This window comes from Microcaecilia unicolor, chromosome 3, assembly GCF_901765095.1.
Source record: "Microcaecilia unicolor chromosome 3, aMicUni1.1, whole genome shotgun sequence".
Lineage (NCBI taxonomy): Eukaryota > Metazoa > Chordata > Amphibia > Gymnophiona > Siphonopidae > Microcaecilia > Microcaecilia unicolor.
The window spans coordinates 526,835,652-526,854,908 of NC_044033.1; the positions used below are offsets into that span (position 1 = coordinate 526,835,652).

At 47.5% G+C, this 19,257-nt stretch overlaps 1 protein-coding gene across 2 annotated transcripts in view; it reads left to right on the forward strand.

Annotated features, from left to right (window-relative positions):
* The window catches only part of ARMC2 (armadillo repeat containing 2), a 179,302-nt gene that overhangs the window by 119,777 nt on the left and 40,268 nt on the right, over nucleotides 1-19,257 (forward strand). Inside the window, exons 10-11 of one of the 2 annotated variants that reach the window (XM_030199186.1) lie at nucleotides 13,649-13,872; nucleotides 16,160-16,305. In XM_030199186.1, coding sequence (XP_030055046.1) covers nucleotides 13,649-13,872; nucleotides 16,160-16,305 — 370 coding nt within the window. The remainder of the gene's footprint in view (nucleotides 1-13,648; nucleotides 13,873-16,159; nucleotides 16,306-19,257) is intronic. The other variant, XM_030199187.1, reaches the window with a different exon arrangement.

A 19,257-nucleotide genomic window follows, 5' to 3' on the forward strand; every position in this document is an offset into this window, starting at 1 on the left:
CTCTGAAGGTGCGTTGGGAAAGATACGAGGAGAACCAGGTGAGGACGGAGCCCTGGAACCCAAATGAGGACAGTGTGTCAAGAAGTAAATTATGATTGACGGTGTCAAAGGCGGCAGATAGGTCGAGGAGGATGAGGATGGAATAGTGACCTTTGGATTTGGCAAAGAATAGGTCATTGCAGACTTTAGAGAGTGCTGTTTCTGTTGAGTGTAGTGGGCGAAAGCCGGATTGAAGCGGGTCGAGGACGGCCTGAGAGGAGAGGAAGTCAAGGCAGCGGCTGTGGACAGCACGTTCAAGTAATTTGGAGAGGAAGGGTAGAAGAGAGATGGGGCGGTAGTTGGAGGGACAGGTGGGGTCAAGTGAGGGTTTTTTGAGAAGTGGTATGACTACAGCGTGCTTGAAGGTGTCAGGGACAGTGGCAGTGGAGAGAGAGAGGTTGAGGATGTGACAGATTGAGGGGTTAACTGTAGGAGAGATGTTGGTAAGCAGATTGGTGGGAATGGGATCAGAGGAACAGGTGGTGCACTTAGAGGAAGAAAGAAGGCGAGCAGTTTCCTCTTCGGTGATCTCAGGGAAGGAGGAGAAGGAGGCCAGGTTAGGTTGGTTGAGGGAGTGGGTTAAGAAGTCACAGGGAGGAGAAGGCTTGGAAGTGAATTCAAGGTTTATCTTCTGCACTTTATCGCGGAAGTAGTCAGCTAGTGTTTGAGGAGAGAGAGAGGGGGTGGGTGGGAGCGGAGGGTACTTTAAGTAGGGAGTTGAGGGTGGCGAAGAGGCGACGAGGGTTGGAGCCAAGAGAATTGGTTAATTGAGAATAATATTTCTGTTTGGCAAGGAATAGGGAGGACTGGAAGGAGGATAGCATGAATTTGAAATGGGTGAAGTGTGACAGGGTGCGAGATTTCCTCCAGAGTCGTTCAGCAGAGCAGGTGCAGGAGCGAAGGTAACGGATGCAAGGGGTTAACCAGGGCTGAGGATTAATGCGCTTAGTGGGGCGAGAGACAGATGGTGCTAGGGTATCCATAGCAGTGGAGAGAATTTCATTGTAGGTAGAGACAGCCGTGTCGACAGATTCAGAAGACGAGATGGAAGGGAAGAGAGTGGAGATGTGAGAGGATAGGGTAGGGGGGTCGACAGCTTGGAGATTCCTGAAGGCAGTGGTTATAGTTGGGCGAGGTTGAGGGGGAGGGTGATGAAGAGTGAGGGTGATTAGGTGATGATCTGAAATAGGAAGGACTGAGGTGCAGAAATTGGAAGGTGAGCAGGAAGAGAAGAGAACGAGGTCGAGACAATGGCCATCACGGTGAGTAGGGGTGGTAGAGCATAGTCGGAGGTTAAAGGAGGATATCAGAGTGAGGAATTTAGAAGCGTAGGAGTTGGATGGGTTGTCAACGTGAATGTTAAAATCACCAAGAATGAGGGATGGAGATGCGGGATCAAGAAAGGCGGTGAGCCAGGCGTCGAAGTCAGTAAGGAATGAAGAGAGGGGCTTATCAGGGGGGCGGTAGATGACTGCAACTCTGAGTGGTAATGGGTAGAATAGCCGGATGGAGTGAGCTTCAAAGGACGAGAAGCAGTGAGACTGCGGTAGGAGGAGGGGTTGGAAATTACAGGAGGGTGAGAGAAGTAGCCCGACGCCTCCATCGCGGCCATCTGGGCGGGGAGTGTGGGAGAAGAGATAACCTCCATGACAAAGGGCCGCGACTGAGGCAGAGTCGTCAGGGGAGAGCCAGGTTTCAGTTAGGGCGAGCAGTTGGAGAGAACGAGAGATGAAGAGATCGTGGGTGAAGGGCAGTTTGTTGCAGATCGAGTGGGCATTCCACAAGGCGCATGAGAAGGGGAGGGAAGAGGTGGGGAGGAGGGGAATAGAGACGAGGTTGGAGACATCACGGAATCGTTTGCATGGATAGGAGGAGGATAGGTGAGGGGGGCCTGGATTAGGATTAATGTCTGCTGCGGATAGCAAGAGGAGGAGCAAGAGAGTGCGGAGGAGGGTGGCGGAGGTCGGGCGACGAAGGCGACGAAGACGGGGTGCACTTAGGAGGAATGGTGAAGGGTTAATGGTAGGAAGGAGGTGTTGGAGATTAAGGGCTAGGAAGGAGGAGGGGGACCCACTACAATCTGGTTTTCGCCCTCTCCACTCAACCGAAACTGCGCTTACTAAAGTCTCCAATGACCTATTACTGGCTAAATCCAGAGGTCAATATTCCATCCTCATTCTTCTTGATCTTTCCGCTGCTTTTGACACTGTCGATCATAGCATACTTCTCGATACCCTGTCCTCACTTGGATTCCAGGGCACTGTCCTTTCCTGGTTCTCTTCCTACCTCTCCCTCCGCACCTTTAGTGTTCACTCTGGTGGATCCTCTTCTACTTCTATCCCTCTGCCTGTCGGCGTACCTCAGGGTTCTGTTCTTGGTCCCCTCCTCTTTTCTATCTACACTTCTTCCCTTGGTTCATTAATCTCATCCCATGGCTTTTCCTACCATCTCTATGCTGATGACTCCCAAATCTACCTTTCTACTCCTGATATCTCACCTTGCATCCAAACCAAAGTTTCAGCGTGCTTGTCTGACATTGCTGTCTGGATGTCTCAACGCCACCTGAAATTAAATATGACCAAAACCGAGCTTCTCATTTTCCCCCCCAAACCCACCTCCCCGCTCCCCCCGTTTTCTATTTCTGTTGATGGCTCTCTCATTCTCCCTGTCTCCTCAGCTCGAAACCTTGGGGTCATCTTTGACTCTTCTCTCTCCTTCTCTGCTCATATCCAGCAGATTGCCAAGACCTGTCGTTTCTTTCTTTACAACATCCGTAAAATCCGCCCCTTTCTTTCCGAGCACTCTACCAAAACCCTCATCCACACCCTTGTCACCTCTCGTTTAGACTACTGCAATCTACTTTTTGCTGGCCTCCCACTTAGTCACCTCTCCCCTCTCCAGTCGGTTCAAAACTCTGCTGCCCGTCTCATCTTCCGCCAGGGTCACTTTACTCATACTACCCCTCTCCTGAAGACCCTTCACTGGCTCCCTATCCGTTTTCGCATCCTGTTCAAACTTCTTCTACTAACCTATAAATGTACTCACTCTGCTGCTCCCCAGTATCTCTCCACACTCGTCCTTCCCTACACCCCTTCCCGTGCACTCCGCTCCATGGATAAATCCTTCTTATCTGTTCCCTTCTCCACTACTGCCAACTCCAGACTTCGCGCCTTCTGTCTCGCTGCACCCTACGCCTGGAATAAACTTCCTGAGCCCCTACGTCTTGCCCCATCCTTGGCCACCTTTAAATCTAGACTGAAAGCCCACCTCTTTAACATTGCTTTTGACTCGTAACCACTTGTAACCACTCGCCTCCACCTACCCTCCTCTCTTCCTTCCCGTTCACATTAATTGATTTGATTTGCTTACTTTATTTATTTTTTGTCTATTAGATTGTAAGCTCTTTGAGCAGGGACTGTCTTTCTTCTATGTTTGTGCAGCGCTGCGTAAGCCTTGTAGCGCTATAGAAATGCTAAATAGTAGTAGTAGTAGTAGTAGTAGTGAGGGATGGGGGTGAATAGGGTATTGCCGTAGCGGGCAGGACGGGAAGGAACACAGGTGGGCAATGAGTTCCAGCGGTGGACGGCTGTAAGGGAAGAGGAAAAAGATTAGGAAGGGACAGGGCAAGGAAGAGGATGTGGACAGGGGCCATAGGTAGTGATTGCGGTGTGACAGGTGTAAGTGTAGTGACTGAGGTGAGAAGCAGATAGATAGAGCGAAGAGCCGGAGGCTTGGAATTGGAGGGATTGATGGACTGTGCAGCTCTGAAACTGATTGCTGGCTCGTGTTGCTGCTGTAAATTATTGGTCCAGCTGAGCTGGGAGTTTATTTTTAAGCCCTGGCTATGCTATAGGGAGTGCCAGGTCCCTCCCCTGCCCCTATCATTTACTGCTCCTTAATCTCCTGCCTCAAAATAAATAAATAAATTGTTTGGGGACTACCACCCATCCATTCCTAGATTTTGACTCATTTATTTTTACTGCGGAGCATCCTGAACTGTCTTATCAGCAAAAGGCCTGCGGAACACCTTGTAACATAGCAGGGGCTTATCTGGACTCGGGCGGTAGGGGGGGCCAGAGCCAGAGGGAGGGGGCACATTTTAGCCCCCCCCCCCCGGCGCCACCGATCCCCCCCCTGCCATTTCCGGACCCCCCCCTCGCCACCAATGACACCCTCTCCCCTGCTGTCACTTACCTTTGCTGGCGGGGGACCCCAACCCCCCGCCAGCCGAGGTCCTCTCTTCCATGCAGGCTGCGCCGCTGCAAGTTGCAACGCTTCCTGTTCTTCTGAGTCTGACGTCCTGCACGTACAACGCGCAGGACGTCAGACTGAATTCCAAATTCTGAGTCTGACGTTCTGCACGTTGTACGTGCAGGACGTCAGACTCAGAAGAACAGGAAGCGTTGAAACTTGCATCCTGCACGGAAGAGAGGACTTCGGCTGGCGGGGGCTTGGGGTCCCCCTCCAGCAAAGATCGGCGACGGGTTGGTGGCGGGCGGGGGAGGTGGAGAGGGTCTGTGGTAGGGGGGTCCAGGGCGAAATCTGCGGGGGCCCAGGCCCCTATGGCCCCACGCAGATACGCCCCTGTAACATAGTAACTTAGTAGATGATGGCAGAAAAAGACCTGCACGGTCCACCCAGTCTGCCCAACAAGATAAACTCACATGTGCCATTTTTTGTGTATACCTTACCTTGATTTGTGCCTGTCTTTTTCAGGGCACAGACCGTATAAGTCTGCCCCGCCTCCCACCACCGGCTCTGGCACAGACTGTATAAGTCTGCCCAGCACTATCCCTGCCTCCCAACCACCAGCCCCGGCTCCCACTACTGGCTCTGGCACAGACCGTATAAGTCTGCCCAGCACTATCCCCGCCTCCCAACCACCAGTCCCGCCTCCCACCACCGGCTCTGGCACAGACCGTATAAGTCTGCTCAGCAGTATCCCTGCCTCCCACCACTGGCTCTGGCACAGACCGTATAAGTCTGCCCTGCCTCCCACCACCGGCTAAGCTTCTGGGGATCCCTTCCTTCTGAGGAGGATTCCTTTATGTTTATCCCACGCGTGTTTGAATTCCGTTACCGTTTTCCTCTCCACCACCTCCCGCGGGAGGGCATTCCAAGCATCCACTACTCTCTCCGTGAAAAAATTAACGGTGTTTTGAGACTCTGCCTGCCTCTGTAAATCTTTCTTTTCTGCACCATCAGAATTATCTAAATGCTTTCCCCATTGTGGGGGCAGATGAGCAACTTTTGGGAAAGTGTTCCTTATGCTTGGGAGCAGTTTTGGGTTTCCCTTCTGACCCTATGCTAGGACTGAGCGGAGTTAGGACTTGCCTGAGAAGCCATGGGGAGATATTTTGGCAGGCTCTGTGGTGTTTTCCCCTCAGTGCGACTGAGCGGTGGCCATATTGGAACCACCGACTCGGTTCTCAGCTCCGCTTTCACTATCAGTTGCATTTCGGTCACACATCCCTTTACCTTAACTAGTTTCCATGGGGTCTGGGTCCACTCATCTCTTCAATTTTTGCTCCTGAGGTCATGTCTACTCCTTTTTCCCTGGAGTTTCTTTTGCTACTACTACTACTACTTACTACTACTTAGCATTTCTATAGCGCTGCCAGGCATATTTGATGAAATCAGCGCAACCTCACCCATACTATTCAATTCCTCTACTGCCGGGAGCAGAGCAGTCTGCCTAAAACAGAGATGTGGACTCTCATAAGGACGTGAATGAGATTTCTGTGCCTTTGAGTTGAGGGTCAGGGGGTCCATATTTTGACATTTTTCTTGAGTCTGCCCCCCTTCAATCTCATTTCATGTCCTCTAGTTCTACCGCCTTCCCATCTATGGAAAAGGTTCGTTTGCGGATTAATACCTTTCAAATGATGTCTGTATCATATCACCCCTGTTTCTCCTTTCCTCCAGGGTATACATGTTCAGGTCAGCAAGTCTCTCCTCAAACGTCTTGTAACGTAGATCCCATACCATTCTCGTAGCTGTGTGTGTGGTGTCCTTCTGGCACTTTTGCATTTATTAAAGTTAAACATGACCAAAACTAAGGTCATAAGGTTCAGTAACCATCAGGAGTCAATTTTAGATAAATTCCAATAGGGTTGTAATTGTATGTATTTCTTTCCCCCTCCCCCCTCTCTCTCTCATATCTCTATCCAGTTTACAGACATGGGGATTAAAATAAAAAAAAGTAATAGGGAATTTACATTCGTGGATTGCTTGCTGGTCTGTCAAAGAGACAGGAGATTTTTCCTCTACTTTATATGCTGTTCAAGGGGCTGCCGCACTTGGTTCTTATGGCAGGGCTCTGCTCTTCTGTTTCCACCTGCTGGTAGATGGGCATTACCCACAAGTCTTGACTGATCTTTTAGGACTGAAGGAAAGAAAATGATCCGGTAACTAATTTCTCCTGTTTGTTCCTTAAATGGTGTAATAATATAAAAACTGTGCTATATTTTTACTCAGGTTCCCTTCATCTAATATTACGTGTTGTTTATGTATCAGAAACTATTCAGTGTGACATAATAGGGAAAATGGGGGGTTGGGGGGGTACTTTTTCCACATAGGACTGAGATACTGCCTCTGAAAGAGAATCAAATACATATAGATATAGAATTAACAATACAAACCTTTCTGTTTTAATAAAACTTCATAAAAAAAAGTTTGGGTTTGCACCAGAGATATTCTAAATTCTTTTCCACCCAGTGCTGGGAGAAAAAAGTAATGCCTAGATTAGCAGTTCTGTGTATGTGTGTATGTTTTGTTTTTTTAATTGATTTTTTAGGAATGGATCCTAAGGAACTTAGCCAAGATTGGGTGGCAGAACCGGTGGCGGGAGGTGGAGATGGTGCTGGGCAGACTTATGCGGTCTGTGCCAGAGCCGGTGGTGGGAGGCGGGACTGGTGGTTGGGAGGCGGGGATAGTGCTGGGCAGACTTATACGGTCTGTGCCAGAGCCAGTGGTGGGAGGCGGGACTGGTGGTTGGGAGGCGGGGATAGTGCTGGGCAGACTTATACGGTCTGTGCCAGAGCCAGTGGTGGGAGGCAGTGCAGGGCAGACTTATGCGGTCTGTGCCAGAGCCGGTGGTGGGAGGCGGGACTGGTGGTTGGGAGGCGGGGATAGTGCTGGGCAGACTTATACGGTCTGTGCCAGAGCCAGTGGTGGGAGGCGGGACTGGTGGTTGGGAGGCGGGGATAGTGCTGGGCAGACTTATACGGTCTGTGCCAGAGCCAGTGGTGGGAGGCAGTGCAGGGCAGACTTATGCGGTCTGTGCCAGAGCCAGTGGTGGGAGGCAGTGCTGGGCAGACTTATGCGGTCTGTGCCAGAGCCGGTGGTGGGAGGCGGGACTGGTGGTTGGGAGGCGGGGATAGTGCTGGGCAGACTTATACGGTCTGTGCCAGAGCCAGTGGTGGGAGACAGTGCAGGGCAGACTTATGCGGTCTGTGCCAGAGCCAGTGGTGGGAGGCAGTGCTGGGCAGACTTATGCGGTCTGTGCCAGAGCCGGTGGTGGGAGGCGGGACTGGTGGTTGGGAGGCGGGGATAGTGCTGGGCAGACTTATACGGTCTGTGCTAGAGCCAGTGGTGGGAGGCAGTGCTGGGCAGACTTATGCGGTCTGTGCCAGAGCCGGTGGTGGGAGGCGGGACTGGTGGTTGGGAGGCGGGGATAGTGCTGGGCAGACATACGGTCTGTGCCAGAGCCAGTGGTGGGAGGCAGTGCTGGGCAGACTTATACGGTCTGTGCCAAAGCCAGCTGTGGGAGGCGGGGCTGGTGGTTGGGAGGCGGGGATAGTGCTGGGCAGACTTATACGGTCTGTGCTAGAGCCAGTGGTGGGAGGCAGTGCTGGGCAGACTTATGCGGTCTGTGCCAGAGCCGGTGGTGGGAGGTGGGACTGGTGGTTGGGAGGCGGGGATAGTGCTGGGCAGACTTATACGGTCTGTGCCAGAGCCAGTAGTGGGAGGCGGGACTGGTGGTTGGGAGGCGGGGATAGTGCTGGGCAGACTTATACGGTCTGTGCCAGAGCCGGTGGTGGGAGGCGGGACTTGTGGTTGGGAGGCGGGGATAGTGCTGGGCAGACTTATACGGTCTGTGCTAGAGCCAGTGGTGGGAGGCAGTGCTGGGCAGACTTATGCGGTCTGTGCCAGAGCCGGTGGTGGGAGGCGGGACTGGTGGTTGGGAGGCGGGGATAGTGCTGGGCAAACATATACGGTCTGTGCCAGAGCCAGTGGTGGGAGGCGGGGCTGGTGGTTGGGAGGCGGGGATAGTGCTGGGCAGACTTATACGGTCTGTGCTAGAGCCAGTGGTGGGAGGCAGTGCTGGGCAGACTTATGCGGTCTGTGCCAGAGCCGGTGGTGGGAGGTGGGACTGGTGGTTGGGAGGCGGGGATAGTGCTGGGCAGACTTATACGGTCTGTGCCAGAGCCAGTGGTGGGAGGCGGGACTGGTGGTTGGGAGGCGGGGATAGTGCTGGGCAGACTTATACGGTCTGTGCCAGAGCCAGTGGTGGGAGGCGGGTCTGGTGGTTGGGAGGCGGGGATAGTGCTGGGCAGACTTATACGGTCTGTTCTAGAGCCAGTGGTGGGAGGCAGTGCTGGGCAGACGTATGCGGTCTGTGCCAGAGCCGGTGGTGGGAGGTGGGACTGGTGGTTGGGAGGCGGGGATAGTGCTGGGCATACTTATACGGTCTGTGCCAGAGCCGGTGGTTGGGAGCGGGGATAGTGCTGGGCAGAAGAGCACAGGTACAAATCAAAGTAGGGTATACACAAAAAGTAGCACATGTGAGTTTATCTTGTTAGGCAGACTGGATGGACCGTGCAGGTCTTTTTCTGCCGTCATCTACTATGTTACTCATAAACAGGGCTAATTAGGCAGTTGCCTAGGGCAGCAGCTTCACGGGACTAGCAAAGAGCAGCTGCAGTCACTGTAAAAAAAAAAAAAAAGTCCTGATGGCTACACCAATTCAAGGAGCTATCAGCATGTACTTAAACCTGTATTTCCGTAATAATCAATGCAACTCTTCAAAACATAGATATATAGATATTTACAATTACAGCACTTATAGGCTGCCAATCCCATAAATCTGGTCCTATGAGGCTGACAACCAAGTAACATCATAAATCCACATCTTACCAATTTGCAAAAAAAAAAAACAAAAACATAAGATCTTTATATCATGGACCATAGATGTCATTTATCCTACTTGAAATATTTCTTAGCTGCTTCGCAGTACCGTAGAAGGTGAGACTGCCACTGAAAAGCAGCTGGAAAGCAATGACCACAAACGCTCGCAGCCTAAGCATCAAAGTTCATGATCTGCAAGCCTTGATGATAGAGGCAGGTTTAGATGTTATTTAGATGTTGTAGATTATTTAGAAATATACAGGAATATACTAACATCGATTCAAGAATGGGCTAAACGGAACAAACCTTGCCTGAACCCATGTAAAACCGAGCTTCTCTGAGTCCCTAACACAAGTGGACACGTACCTGACATCAAAATCTCTTTTGGGAAGTACGAACTCCCCCTCAAATCACAAGTCAGGAACCTTGAAATATAGTTAGATTCAACACTTACTCTGATTCTCCAAATCCAAGCAGCCTTCAGGAGCTTCTTCTACTATTTGCAACAGCTACGCTGCCTCTCTCCTTACATCGAGAAGGTAAATCTTATCCCAGTTGTGCATGCCATGATAACATCAAGACTGGATTACCGTAATGCACTATACAATGGTCTGACTACAAAGGGCCTGCACCAGCTCCAGTTGATTCAGAATGCAGCAGCAGGACTAATAGAAGGTTTCAAGCGATGTGACCTCATCACACCATTTTTGCAAAAACTTCACTGGCTACCAGTACAATACAGGGCTAAATTTAAAACTCGTCTGATCTTTTTTTTTTTTTGTTACATTTGTACCCCACGCTTTCCCACTCATGGCAGGCTCAATGCGGCTTACATGGGGCAATAGAGAGTTAAGTGACTTGCCCAGAGTCACAAGGAGCTGCCTGTGCCTGAAGTGGGAATCAAACTCAGTTCCTCAGTTCCCCAGGACCAAAGTCCACCACCCTAACCACTAGGCCACTCCTCCACTGTTGCTACTATTTGAGATTCTACATGGAATGTTGCTATTCCACTAGCACCACGGGCCTTTAAAAATGGAACACAGTTCTTTAATGAATGAGCCTCGACAAAAAGACCCGGAATCCGCATGTTGTCTGTGCGATTATCAAGAATATCCTTTAAAATATTAAGGGCCTTATCCTGAGGGATATTTGTATACAGACTTTCAATGTCAAAGGTCACTAATATAATGTTTTCATCATAACCTTCAAACTCGTCCAGAAGTTGAATCACATGTGTAGAATCTCTTATATATGATTTAACATATGGAATAAAAGGTCTCAAAAAAACGTCTACAAATTTAGACAAAGGTTCTAAAAGTGATCCAATAGCAGCAACAATCGGTCTCCCAGGAGGATTAAGAAGTGTTTTATGCACCTTAGGTAACATGTAAATTGTTGGTGTAATCATTTTCTAGAAGTTGATAAAAATTAGTGTCCGACAATTGCCTCCATTGCCTCAGGTACAAATGTTCCATGTAGAATCTCCAATAGTATCTATTTTATTTTTGTTACATTTGTAAAAACAAAAAGAAAAGACTTTTTTACAACCTAACAAAGAATGAGAAAGAGGCGTTACAATCTCTAAGATCCAACAGCGAAATTGTCATCAAGCCTGCAGACAAGGGAGGAGGTGTTGTTATTCAAAATTCGACAGACTATATAAAAGAAGTAATACGACAATTGTCTGACACTAATTTTTATCAACTTCTAGAAAATGATCCTACTATGGAATTAAAAGCAGAGATAGATTTCTGGATAAAATTTGGTTTTGAGTCTGGTTTTTTAACAAATAAGGAGAAATATTTTTTAAGTGTGCCGTATCCGATTACACCAACAATTTACATGTTACCTAAGGTGCATAAAACACTTCTTAATCCTCCTGGGAGACCGATTGTTGCTGCTATTGGATCACTTTTAGAACCTTTGTCTAAATTTGTAGACGTTTTTTTGAGACCTTTTATTCCATATGTTAAATCATATATAAGAGATTCTGCACATGTGATTCAACTTCTGGACGAGTTTGAAGGTTATGATGAAAACATTATATTAGTGACCTTTGACATTGAATGTCTGTATACAAATATCCCTCAGGATAAGGCCCTTAATATTTTAAAGGATATTCTTGATAATCGCACAGACAACATGCGGATTCCGGGTCTTTTTGTCAAGGCTCATTCATTAAAGAACTGTGTTCCATTTTTAAAGGCCCGTGGTGCTGTTTTTTTTGTTTGGACTTTAGTTTGTACTTCGTTCCCTCTCTTTTGTTATATCCTATTCCACTAGCAACATTCCATGTAGAAGTCGGCCCTTGCAGATCACCAATGTGGCCGCGCAGGCTTCTGCTTCTGTGAGTCTGACGTCCTGCACGTACGTGCAGGACGTCAGACTCACAGAAACAGAAGCCTGCGCAGCCTTCTACATGGAATGTTGCTAGTGGAATAGCAACATTCCATGTAGAATCTCCAATAGTAGCAACATTCCATCATTCCATGTAGAATCACCAATAGTAGCAACATTCCATGTAGAATCTCCAATAGTATCTATTTTATTTTTGTTACATTTGTATCCTGCGCTTTCCCACTCATGGCAGACTCAATGCGGCTTACATGGGGCAATGGAGGGTTAAGTGACTTGCCCAGAGTCACAAGGAGCTGCCTGTGCCTGAAGTGGGAATCGAACTCAGTTCCTCAGTTCCCCAGGACCAAAGTCCACCACCCTAACCACTAGGCCACTCCTCCACTCTTCAAGGCCCTTAAAGGAAATGACCCCGAGTACTTTAGCAAGATGACCCTCTACACGCCTCCAAGGACACTAAGGTCCTCCCAAGGGATATCCCTAGCCACACTCTCTCCAAAAGACATTATGTGATACCCGCAAGCGATCCTTCGCTGGAGTAGCCCCCACACTCTGGAATGCACTCCCTGAAAGGCTTCACTTAACGCAAGGCTATCTCTACTTCAAGAAGCAGGTGAAAGCTTGACTCTTCAACCAGGCCTTTTATGGAAGAAGTAATTAACTTGTAAGTCTTACTCACACACACAAGGCTACCTGACTAATTGCGTGAAAGTTAACAGTGAGTTGTAAGGTTGAAGTTTCGCCTAAGGTGTCCCCTACCGTTGTACCAGATCTGCTCATAAACAGATACCCAGTTTCTGTTTAGGAGCAGGTGAAAGCAGTAGAAGTCCTATTTCTCTGACTTGTTAATCTGTGAATTTGGCATTGTTTGTGTCGGTATGTGGAGGAGTGGAGGAGTGGCCTAGTGGTTAGGGTGGTGGACTTTGGTCCTGGGGAACTGAGGAACTGAGTTTGATTCCCACTTCAGGCACAGGCAGTTCCTTGTGACTCTGGGCAAGTCACTTAACCCTCCATTGCCCCATGTAAGCCGCATTGAGCCTGCCATGAGTGGGAAAGCGCAGGGTACAAATGTAACAAAAATAAAATAGATACTATTGGAGATTCTACATGGAATGTTGCTACTATTGGAGATTCTACATGGAATGTTGCTATTCCACTAGCAACATTCCATGTAGAAGGCTGCGCAGGCTTCTGTTTCTGTGAGTCTGACGTCCTGCACATGCAGGACGTCAGACTCACAGAAGCAGAAGCCTGCGCAGTCACGTTGGTGATCTGCAAGGGCCGACTTCTACATGGAATGTAGAATCTCAAATAGTAGCAACAGTGGAGGAGTGGCCTAGTGGTTAGGGTGGTGGACTTTGGTCCTGGGGAACTGAGGAACTGAGTTCGATTCCCGGCACAGGCAGCTCCTTGTGACTCTGGGCAAGTCACTTAACCCTGCATTGCCTACCACATTGAGCCTGCCATGAGTGGGAAAGCGCAGGGTACAAATGTAACAAAAATAAAAAAATTAAAAAAAAATAAAATATATAGCTTGGAATGAGCACACCTGAGCATGTGATTTCTGAGGTAGTGTGGGCAAAACCTTAGTGCTAGCCATGCTTGACAGTGTGGATCCCTTGGAAGAGCTGTCTGCTACAGTACCTGCTTTTCACATTATATTAAATAGTAACAGGACATATCAGCGTCTAGCCTGTAGCTATCATAATGACTTATTGAACCCTATTGCCCTTCTCTTCTCCTCTGTAATTACTCCCTAACCTCTTCAACTTCAATGTGCTTGATTGTTTATTGCCTGTTTGATGTATGTCTTTCAGACTGATGTAAGCCACATTGAGCCTGCCTATGGGTGGGAAAATGTGGGATATAAATGCTATAAATAAATAAATAATTAAAATACAGTTAGTTTTCATATGCTTGACCTTACATAAAAGATCAATCTTGCTCACTTTTAATGCCAATTATATGTAATTGTCCTGAACACACTACCAGAACATATACATTAGGTGTGAATGTTTCTGTTGCCTGCTTTACTTATCTCTCTTAAATGCTGAAACCATAGTCAAAACCTAAAGGTGATAAACTTGAATTTTTATAAATAGTAGTCTTTTTTTGTTCCAAACAGACTCTTTGTTGGAAGTCTTGCAATCTGAAGACCTAATTGCTAATGGGGAAGCTTTCTTATATTGTCTGGGTGCCATCAAGTTCCTTTCTGGAAATACTGAACTTCTTAAAGACATACTCGCCAAAGGTGCAGTGGAGACTCTGGTACGGCTGATGAAACAGATCAACAGTATCGTTAAGGAAAGCCAAACAAATGTCTCCAGTTTGGGTCACCTTTCAGTGCAGGTCAGTGCATCTGATGTAGCGTGGAGGAATAGCCTAATGATTAGAACAATGGGCTGAGAACCAGGGAAGTCCAGTTCAAATCCCACTGCAGCCCCTTGTGATCTCAAGCAAGTCCCTTAACCCTCCATTGCCTCAGGTACAAATGTTGCTAATGGAATAGCAACATTCCATGTAGAATCTCCAATAGTATCTATTTTATTTTTGTTACATTTGTACCCTACGCTTTCCCACTCATGGCAGGCTCAATGCGGCTTACATGGGGCAATGGAGGGTTAAGTGACTTGCCCAGAGTCACAAGGAGCTGCCTGTGCCTGAAGTGGGAATCGAACTCAGTTCCTCAGTTCCCCAGGACCAAAGTGTCCACCACCCTAACCACTAGGCCACTCCTCCACTGTTGCTACAATTTGAGATTCTACATGGAATGTTGCTATTCCACTAGAAGTCGGCCCTTGCAGATCACCAATGTGGCCGCGCAGGCTTCTGCTTCTGTGAGTCTGACGTCCTGCACGAACGTGCAGGACGTCAGACTCACAGAAACAGAAGCCTGCGCAGCCTTCTACATGGAATGTTGCTAGTGGAATAGCAACATTCCATGTAGAATGTCCAATAGTAGCAACATTCCATGTAGAATCTCCAATAGTAGCAACATTCCATGTAGAATCTCCAATAGTATCTATTTTATTTTTGTTACATTTGTACCCTGCGCTTTCCCACTCATGGCAGGCTCAATGCGGCTTACATGGGGCAATGGAGGGTTAAGTGACTTGCCCAGTCACAAGGAGCTGCCTGTGCCTGAAGTGGCAATCGAACTTGTTTTTGTGTAGCTTTTCTGAATTGTTGAAGGAACAGTTGTATGTAACTCTGAAATGTACAAGATAAAAAAGGTTTGAATAATTTCCTAACATAAAAGTCCATCAGCCATTATTAAGATGGACTTGGGGGAAAATCCGCTGCTTATTTTTAGGATAAGCAGTATAAAATCTGTTTTACTGTTTCGTGATCTTGCCAGGTATTTGAAACCTGGATTGGCCACGGTTGGAAACAGGATACTGGACTTGATGGACCTTTGATCTGTCCCAGTATGGCAGGGCTTATGTGTGTCACTGCAAGGGGGGCATATGGGCAGCGTATGGGAGAGGCAGGCCCTGTCTCCAACATTCATGAGCAACCTGTAGTGCATGGTGAATGTAGCTCGTCCATTTATGCCTGCCATTGACTGGCAGAAATGAGCACACCTTAATTTAGGAGTTCCAATTCAGATTTTTGCTAGTATTCTTTAATGGTATTATAGAATTGATGCTCATTGCATGGCATTTGGCAGCTTAACTGGAGGCTTCAAAAAAATGTACACCTAATTATCTTTCCCTCTTTCTATTATTAATATTTGTCCTTATTGTTTTCATTCTAACTGCTGTCATCGTAGCCATGTTGTGGTATTATAAACCACTATGAAGGTCTATATCATTTAACGATATATCAAGAAAAAATATAATTGGAAACTTAGAATTGTCCCCTAAGTGTGTCTACTTTACAGGACAAAACTGATAAGAAGCAGGCAAACAGAGGTATTTCACTTGCATGAAACACTTGTTCATTGTTTATTTACTTATGTGAAATTTATTTATCTAAAATAATTTATATCCTGCTTCATCTACAATTCCGAGCGGCTTACAACATAACGTTCACAATAAAATTAATAGACAAAACACAATACTGTTCGGTAACAAAAGATTTGCCTTTTCATGAACTTCTATTGATTGGACAATGTCTGTAGTGCTGGGCAGACTTATACGGTCTGTGCCAGAGCCGGTGGTGGGAGGCGGGGCTGGTGGTTGGGAGGCGGGGATAGTGCTGGGCAGACTTATACTGTCTGTGCCAGAGCTGGTGGTGGGAGGCGGGGCTGGTGGTTGGGAGGCAGGGATAGTGCTGGGCAGACTTGTACGGTCTGTGCCTTGAAAATGACAGTTACAAATCAAGGTTAAGATATACACAAAAAGCAGCACATATGAGTTTGTCTTGTTGGGCAGACTGGATGGACCGTGCAGGTCTTTTTCTGCCGTCATTTACTATGTTATGTTACTATGTTCTGTTTTACTTCAGTGCAAATGCAAGTGTAAAAAAAAGATAATACTGTGAACTTTAGCACTAAATACAGCTTATGGTTACAGAGGAGACCGATGGTGCTGTCGTAGCCAAAAACATAATTATGACAAAAGCTATTGATAACAGTATAAAAATATAAAACTATATTTCCCAAACTTTAAACATTTATTTTTTCCCCCCACAGCTTACTGCTACCTTGCGTAACCTTGCTGATCTACCTCAGTCGAGGTCTAAATTCTTGCATAGCAGTGCATTTTCAGAGCTTTGCGTGGCTTTAGATCAGCAGATCAGTGACAAAGATGTCTGTACCAATATTGCTAGAATATTCAGGTAAGTAAAACTGGTTTGAATTTTTAAAAATGTTGTGGACCTTGTTTACTATGCCGTGCTATAGGCTTCCTAGCGTTTTTAGCGTGCACTAATTTTAGCATGCTTTAAAAACGCTAGCGTGCCTTAGTAAACGGGGCCCTGTATTTTAAAGGAAATACTTAATCTCACGGAGCCAAAGGATTTTGAACATTTCATAGAAACACATCCAATATTCAAGTGGTAAAGGATGTTTGGTTGAGTTTATGTCAATAGAAAAGAGCAGTTCACTAGTTTAATGTATGTATTTTGTTAAATTTAAAGAACAAATAAACAGGAAGCTAACAAAGAGAATCCTGGGAACATTTACAAACAAAATTATGAACTAAAATCGGAAATCACAAATCTTAACAAAGATTGGGCAAAACCTCCAAAGAAGAGCTTTGAAATAAAGAAGAATTTGAAACATTGCAAAAAGATTTAACCTTGACCCAAGAAGTTATATAAAATCTAATAATTGCAGCACAAGAAAATCAGAAGTATCTACTTGTTATACTAGTATCATGTTTATCTTTTTCATTATCATGTTACCCAAGATCTGTAACACTAAATGTCTATTTTCTAATATATTTCCACCACTCGTGATGTATTGTAAGCCACATTGAGCCTGCAAAGAGGTGGGAAAATGTGGGATACAAATGCAATAAATAAATAAGGAAAGACAATGATCCTGAGACAGAGCCTAAGCCTCAAATGGGGTGGGGGGGAGAGGAGGGAAAGAAATGTAACTGCCAAAACTGGAGTAAGTAAATCAGTCTCTAGACCCACATGTAACTCAAACAACAAACTGCCAGAAAGCAGATAGTCCAGTCACATGGCACAGAAAAGAGCTCAGCTGAGACCCAACAAATCCTGCCACAAAGCAGACAACTTGGCCTCTGTACACACAAGCAGAGCACAGCCACGACTCGGCCAGCAAGCTCTGTAACAGCATAGCCACGACTCGGCCAGCAAGCTCTGTAACAGCACAGCCTCGACTCGGCCAGCAAGCTCTGTAACAGCACAGCCTCGACTCGGCCAGCAAGCTCTGTAACAGCTGTTTTACAAGGCGCAGAAAAGAACTGACCTGAGATCCATCAAACCTGTGCTGCAAAGGAGCAGGTGACAACAAAGAAACCCTTGGACAAATATTACTTCACTTCCCACCCCCCCTCATTAAATTACAATTAAAATTATTTGATAGCATCATTCAGCCCAAAATTACACAGAATGGGCCAAACCCCCAAGTTCTGCAGACAGAAGGATCATCAACATACCCAGTAATGGATGCAGAACAGAATTAGAATGCTTCCCTTTCTGCTGATAATACAAAAGAGAATATAGACGTTTTGGTGTCGCCTCAATAACAAACAAAAACTCCCTCCACTACTAAGTACTTTGTGAAAAAGCACAAAACATTGGGAAAAAACCCCACACTCAACACATATATAGCAAACCGGCCTTACCAGACAAGATTAACACCCAGAATACAAAGAGTGACAACCCTACCTGTGATAAACAGGCAATTCAAATACTGCAAAGATATGAAGAGAAAGAGTGGGAGGTTGACCACGGATGGAACAATGTACTTGGAAATAAAAAATGTTTATTGGAAAAATGACTCAACACAAACGTTGTGTTTTGGCCACTAGGCCTGCATCAGGAGTCTACAAAGAAATATATATTTCTCCGAGGACAAGCAGACTGCTTGTTCTCACTGATGGGTGACGTCCGTCGGCAGCCCCAGGATCGGAGATCTTCCTAGCAACAAAGTTTGCTAGCCCTCGCGCGCACATGCATGCGCGACCATCTTCCCGCCCATAATGCGAGCTTGCTCCTCAGTCTCTTTTTTTCTGCGGCTCAGGACGGCTGTTTTCAGTTGTTCTGCGCCTCAGGAGAGCCCTTGCAGCGTTTTTCATCGCTCTTCAGAGTGTTTTCTGAGTGAGTTCGCTTGTCTTTTTGTTTACAAAAAAGTTTTACTTTCCTGTATTTTCCTTAGTTTTGTTCAGCGGTACCAAGGTCATCGTCGGTATCCATGTCGGCATTGGAGACTGCATCGACGTCAGGAGCGCAGGTGATGGCTGTCCACAGACCCTCCCACACTGGTAGCAGTGAGCCATCGAGTGGGTCTCCACCTGCCTCGAGGGCTCCTGCAGTACAGGCCCCCCGGGGCCGACCTCTTTTGGACCCGGCCCTGAGGAGGCGTGTGGATTCCACGTGCTCCTCATCGGTACCGGGAGGTACTGATGACGTGCTTCGAGTGAAGGTGAAGAAGCACCGTCATCGGTCACCTTCCCGTCACGGTACCGAAAACTCCGGGGCGATGCCGGGAGGACCGCTCACCCTCCATACTGGAGGTGTCGATGCGCTCTTCTCCGCCTCCTTGCCCCAGGCAGATTCTGAGTTCGTCGCCTGTATCGGACCCACTGCCTCGCTCGACAGACACTCTAGACGAGCGCCTCCGAGCCATTCTTCCATGGATTCTGGAAGGACTGCTGCGACCATCTGTTCCGGTACCGCCGGTGCTTGCGCCGTCGGTACTGTCGAGAGATGCGGCGGTTGGCTTCACGCCCATGGTGAGGACTGCGACGCCGGTACCGCTTGCGGCATCGGCCTCCGCTGCCACCCAAGTTGACTCCCCGTCAACGTCGCTGGAGGGAGCTTCGGCGGCGGCGAGGGAGTCTTCTTCTCGGCATCGCCATAGAGGACTTAGTTCCTTGGCGTCGAGACGGGCTTGGCTTCGGACTGAAGTCAGAGAACTTGTGTCCGATACCAAAGGTGAGGTCTCGTGGGAGGCAGAGGAAGACCCCAGATATTTCTCTGATGAGGAGTCTTGTGGTCTTCCTTCTGATCCTACTCCTTCGCCAGAGAGAAAGCTTTCTCCCCCTGAGAGTCTGTCTTTCTCTTCATTTGTCCAGGAAATTTCTACGGCCATTC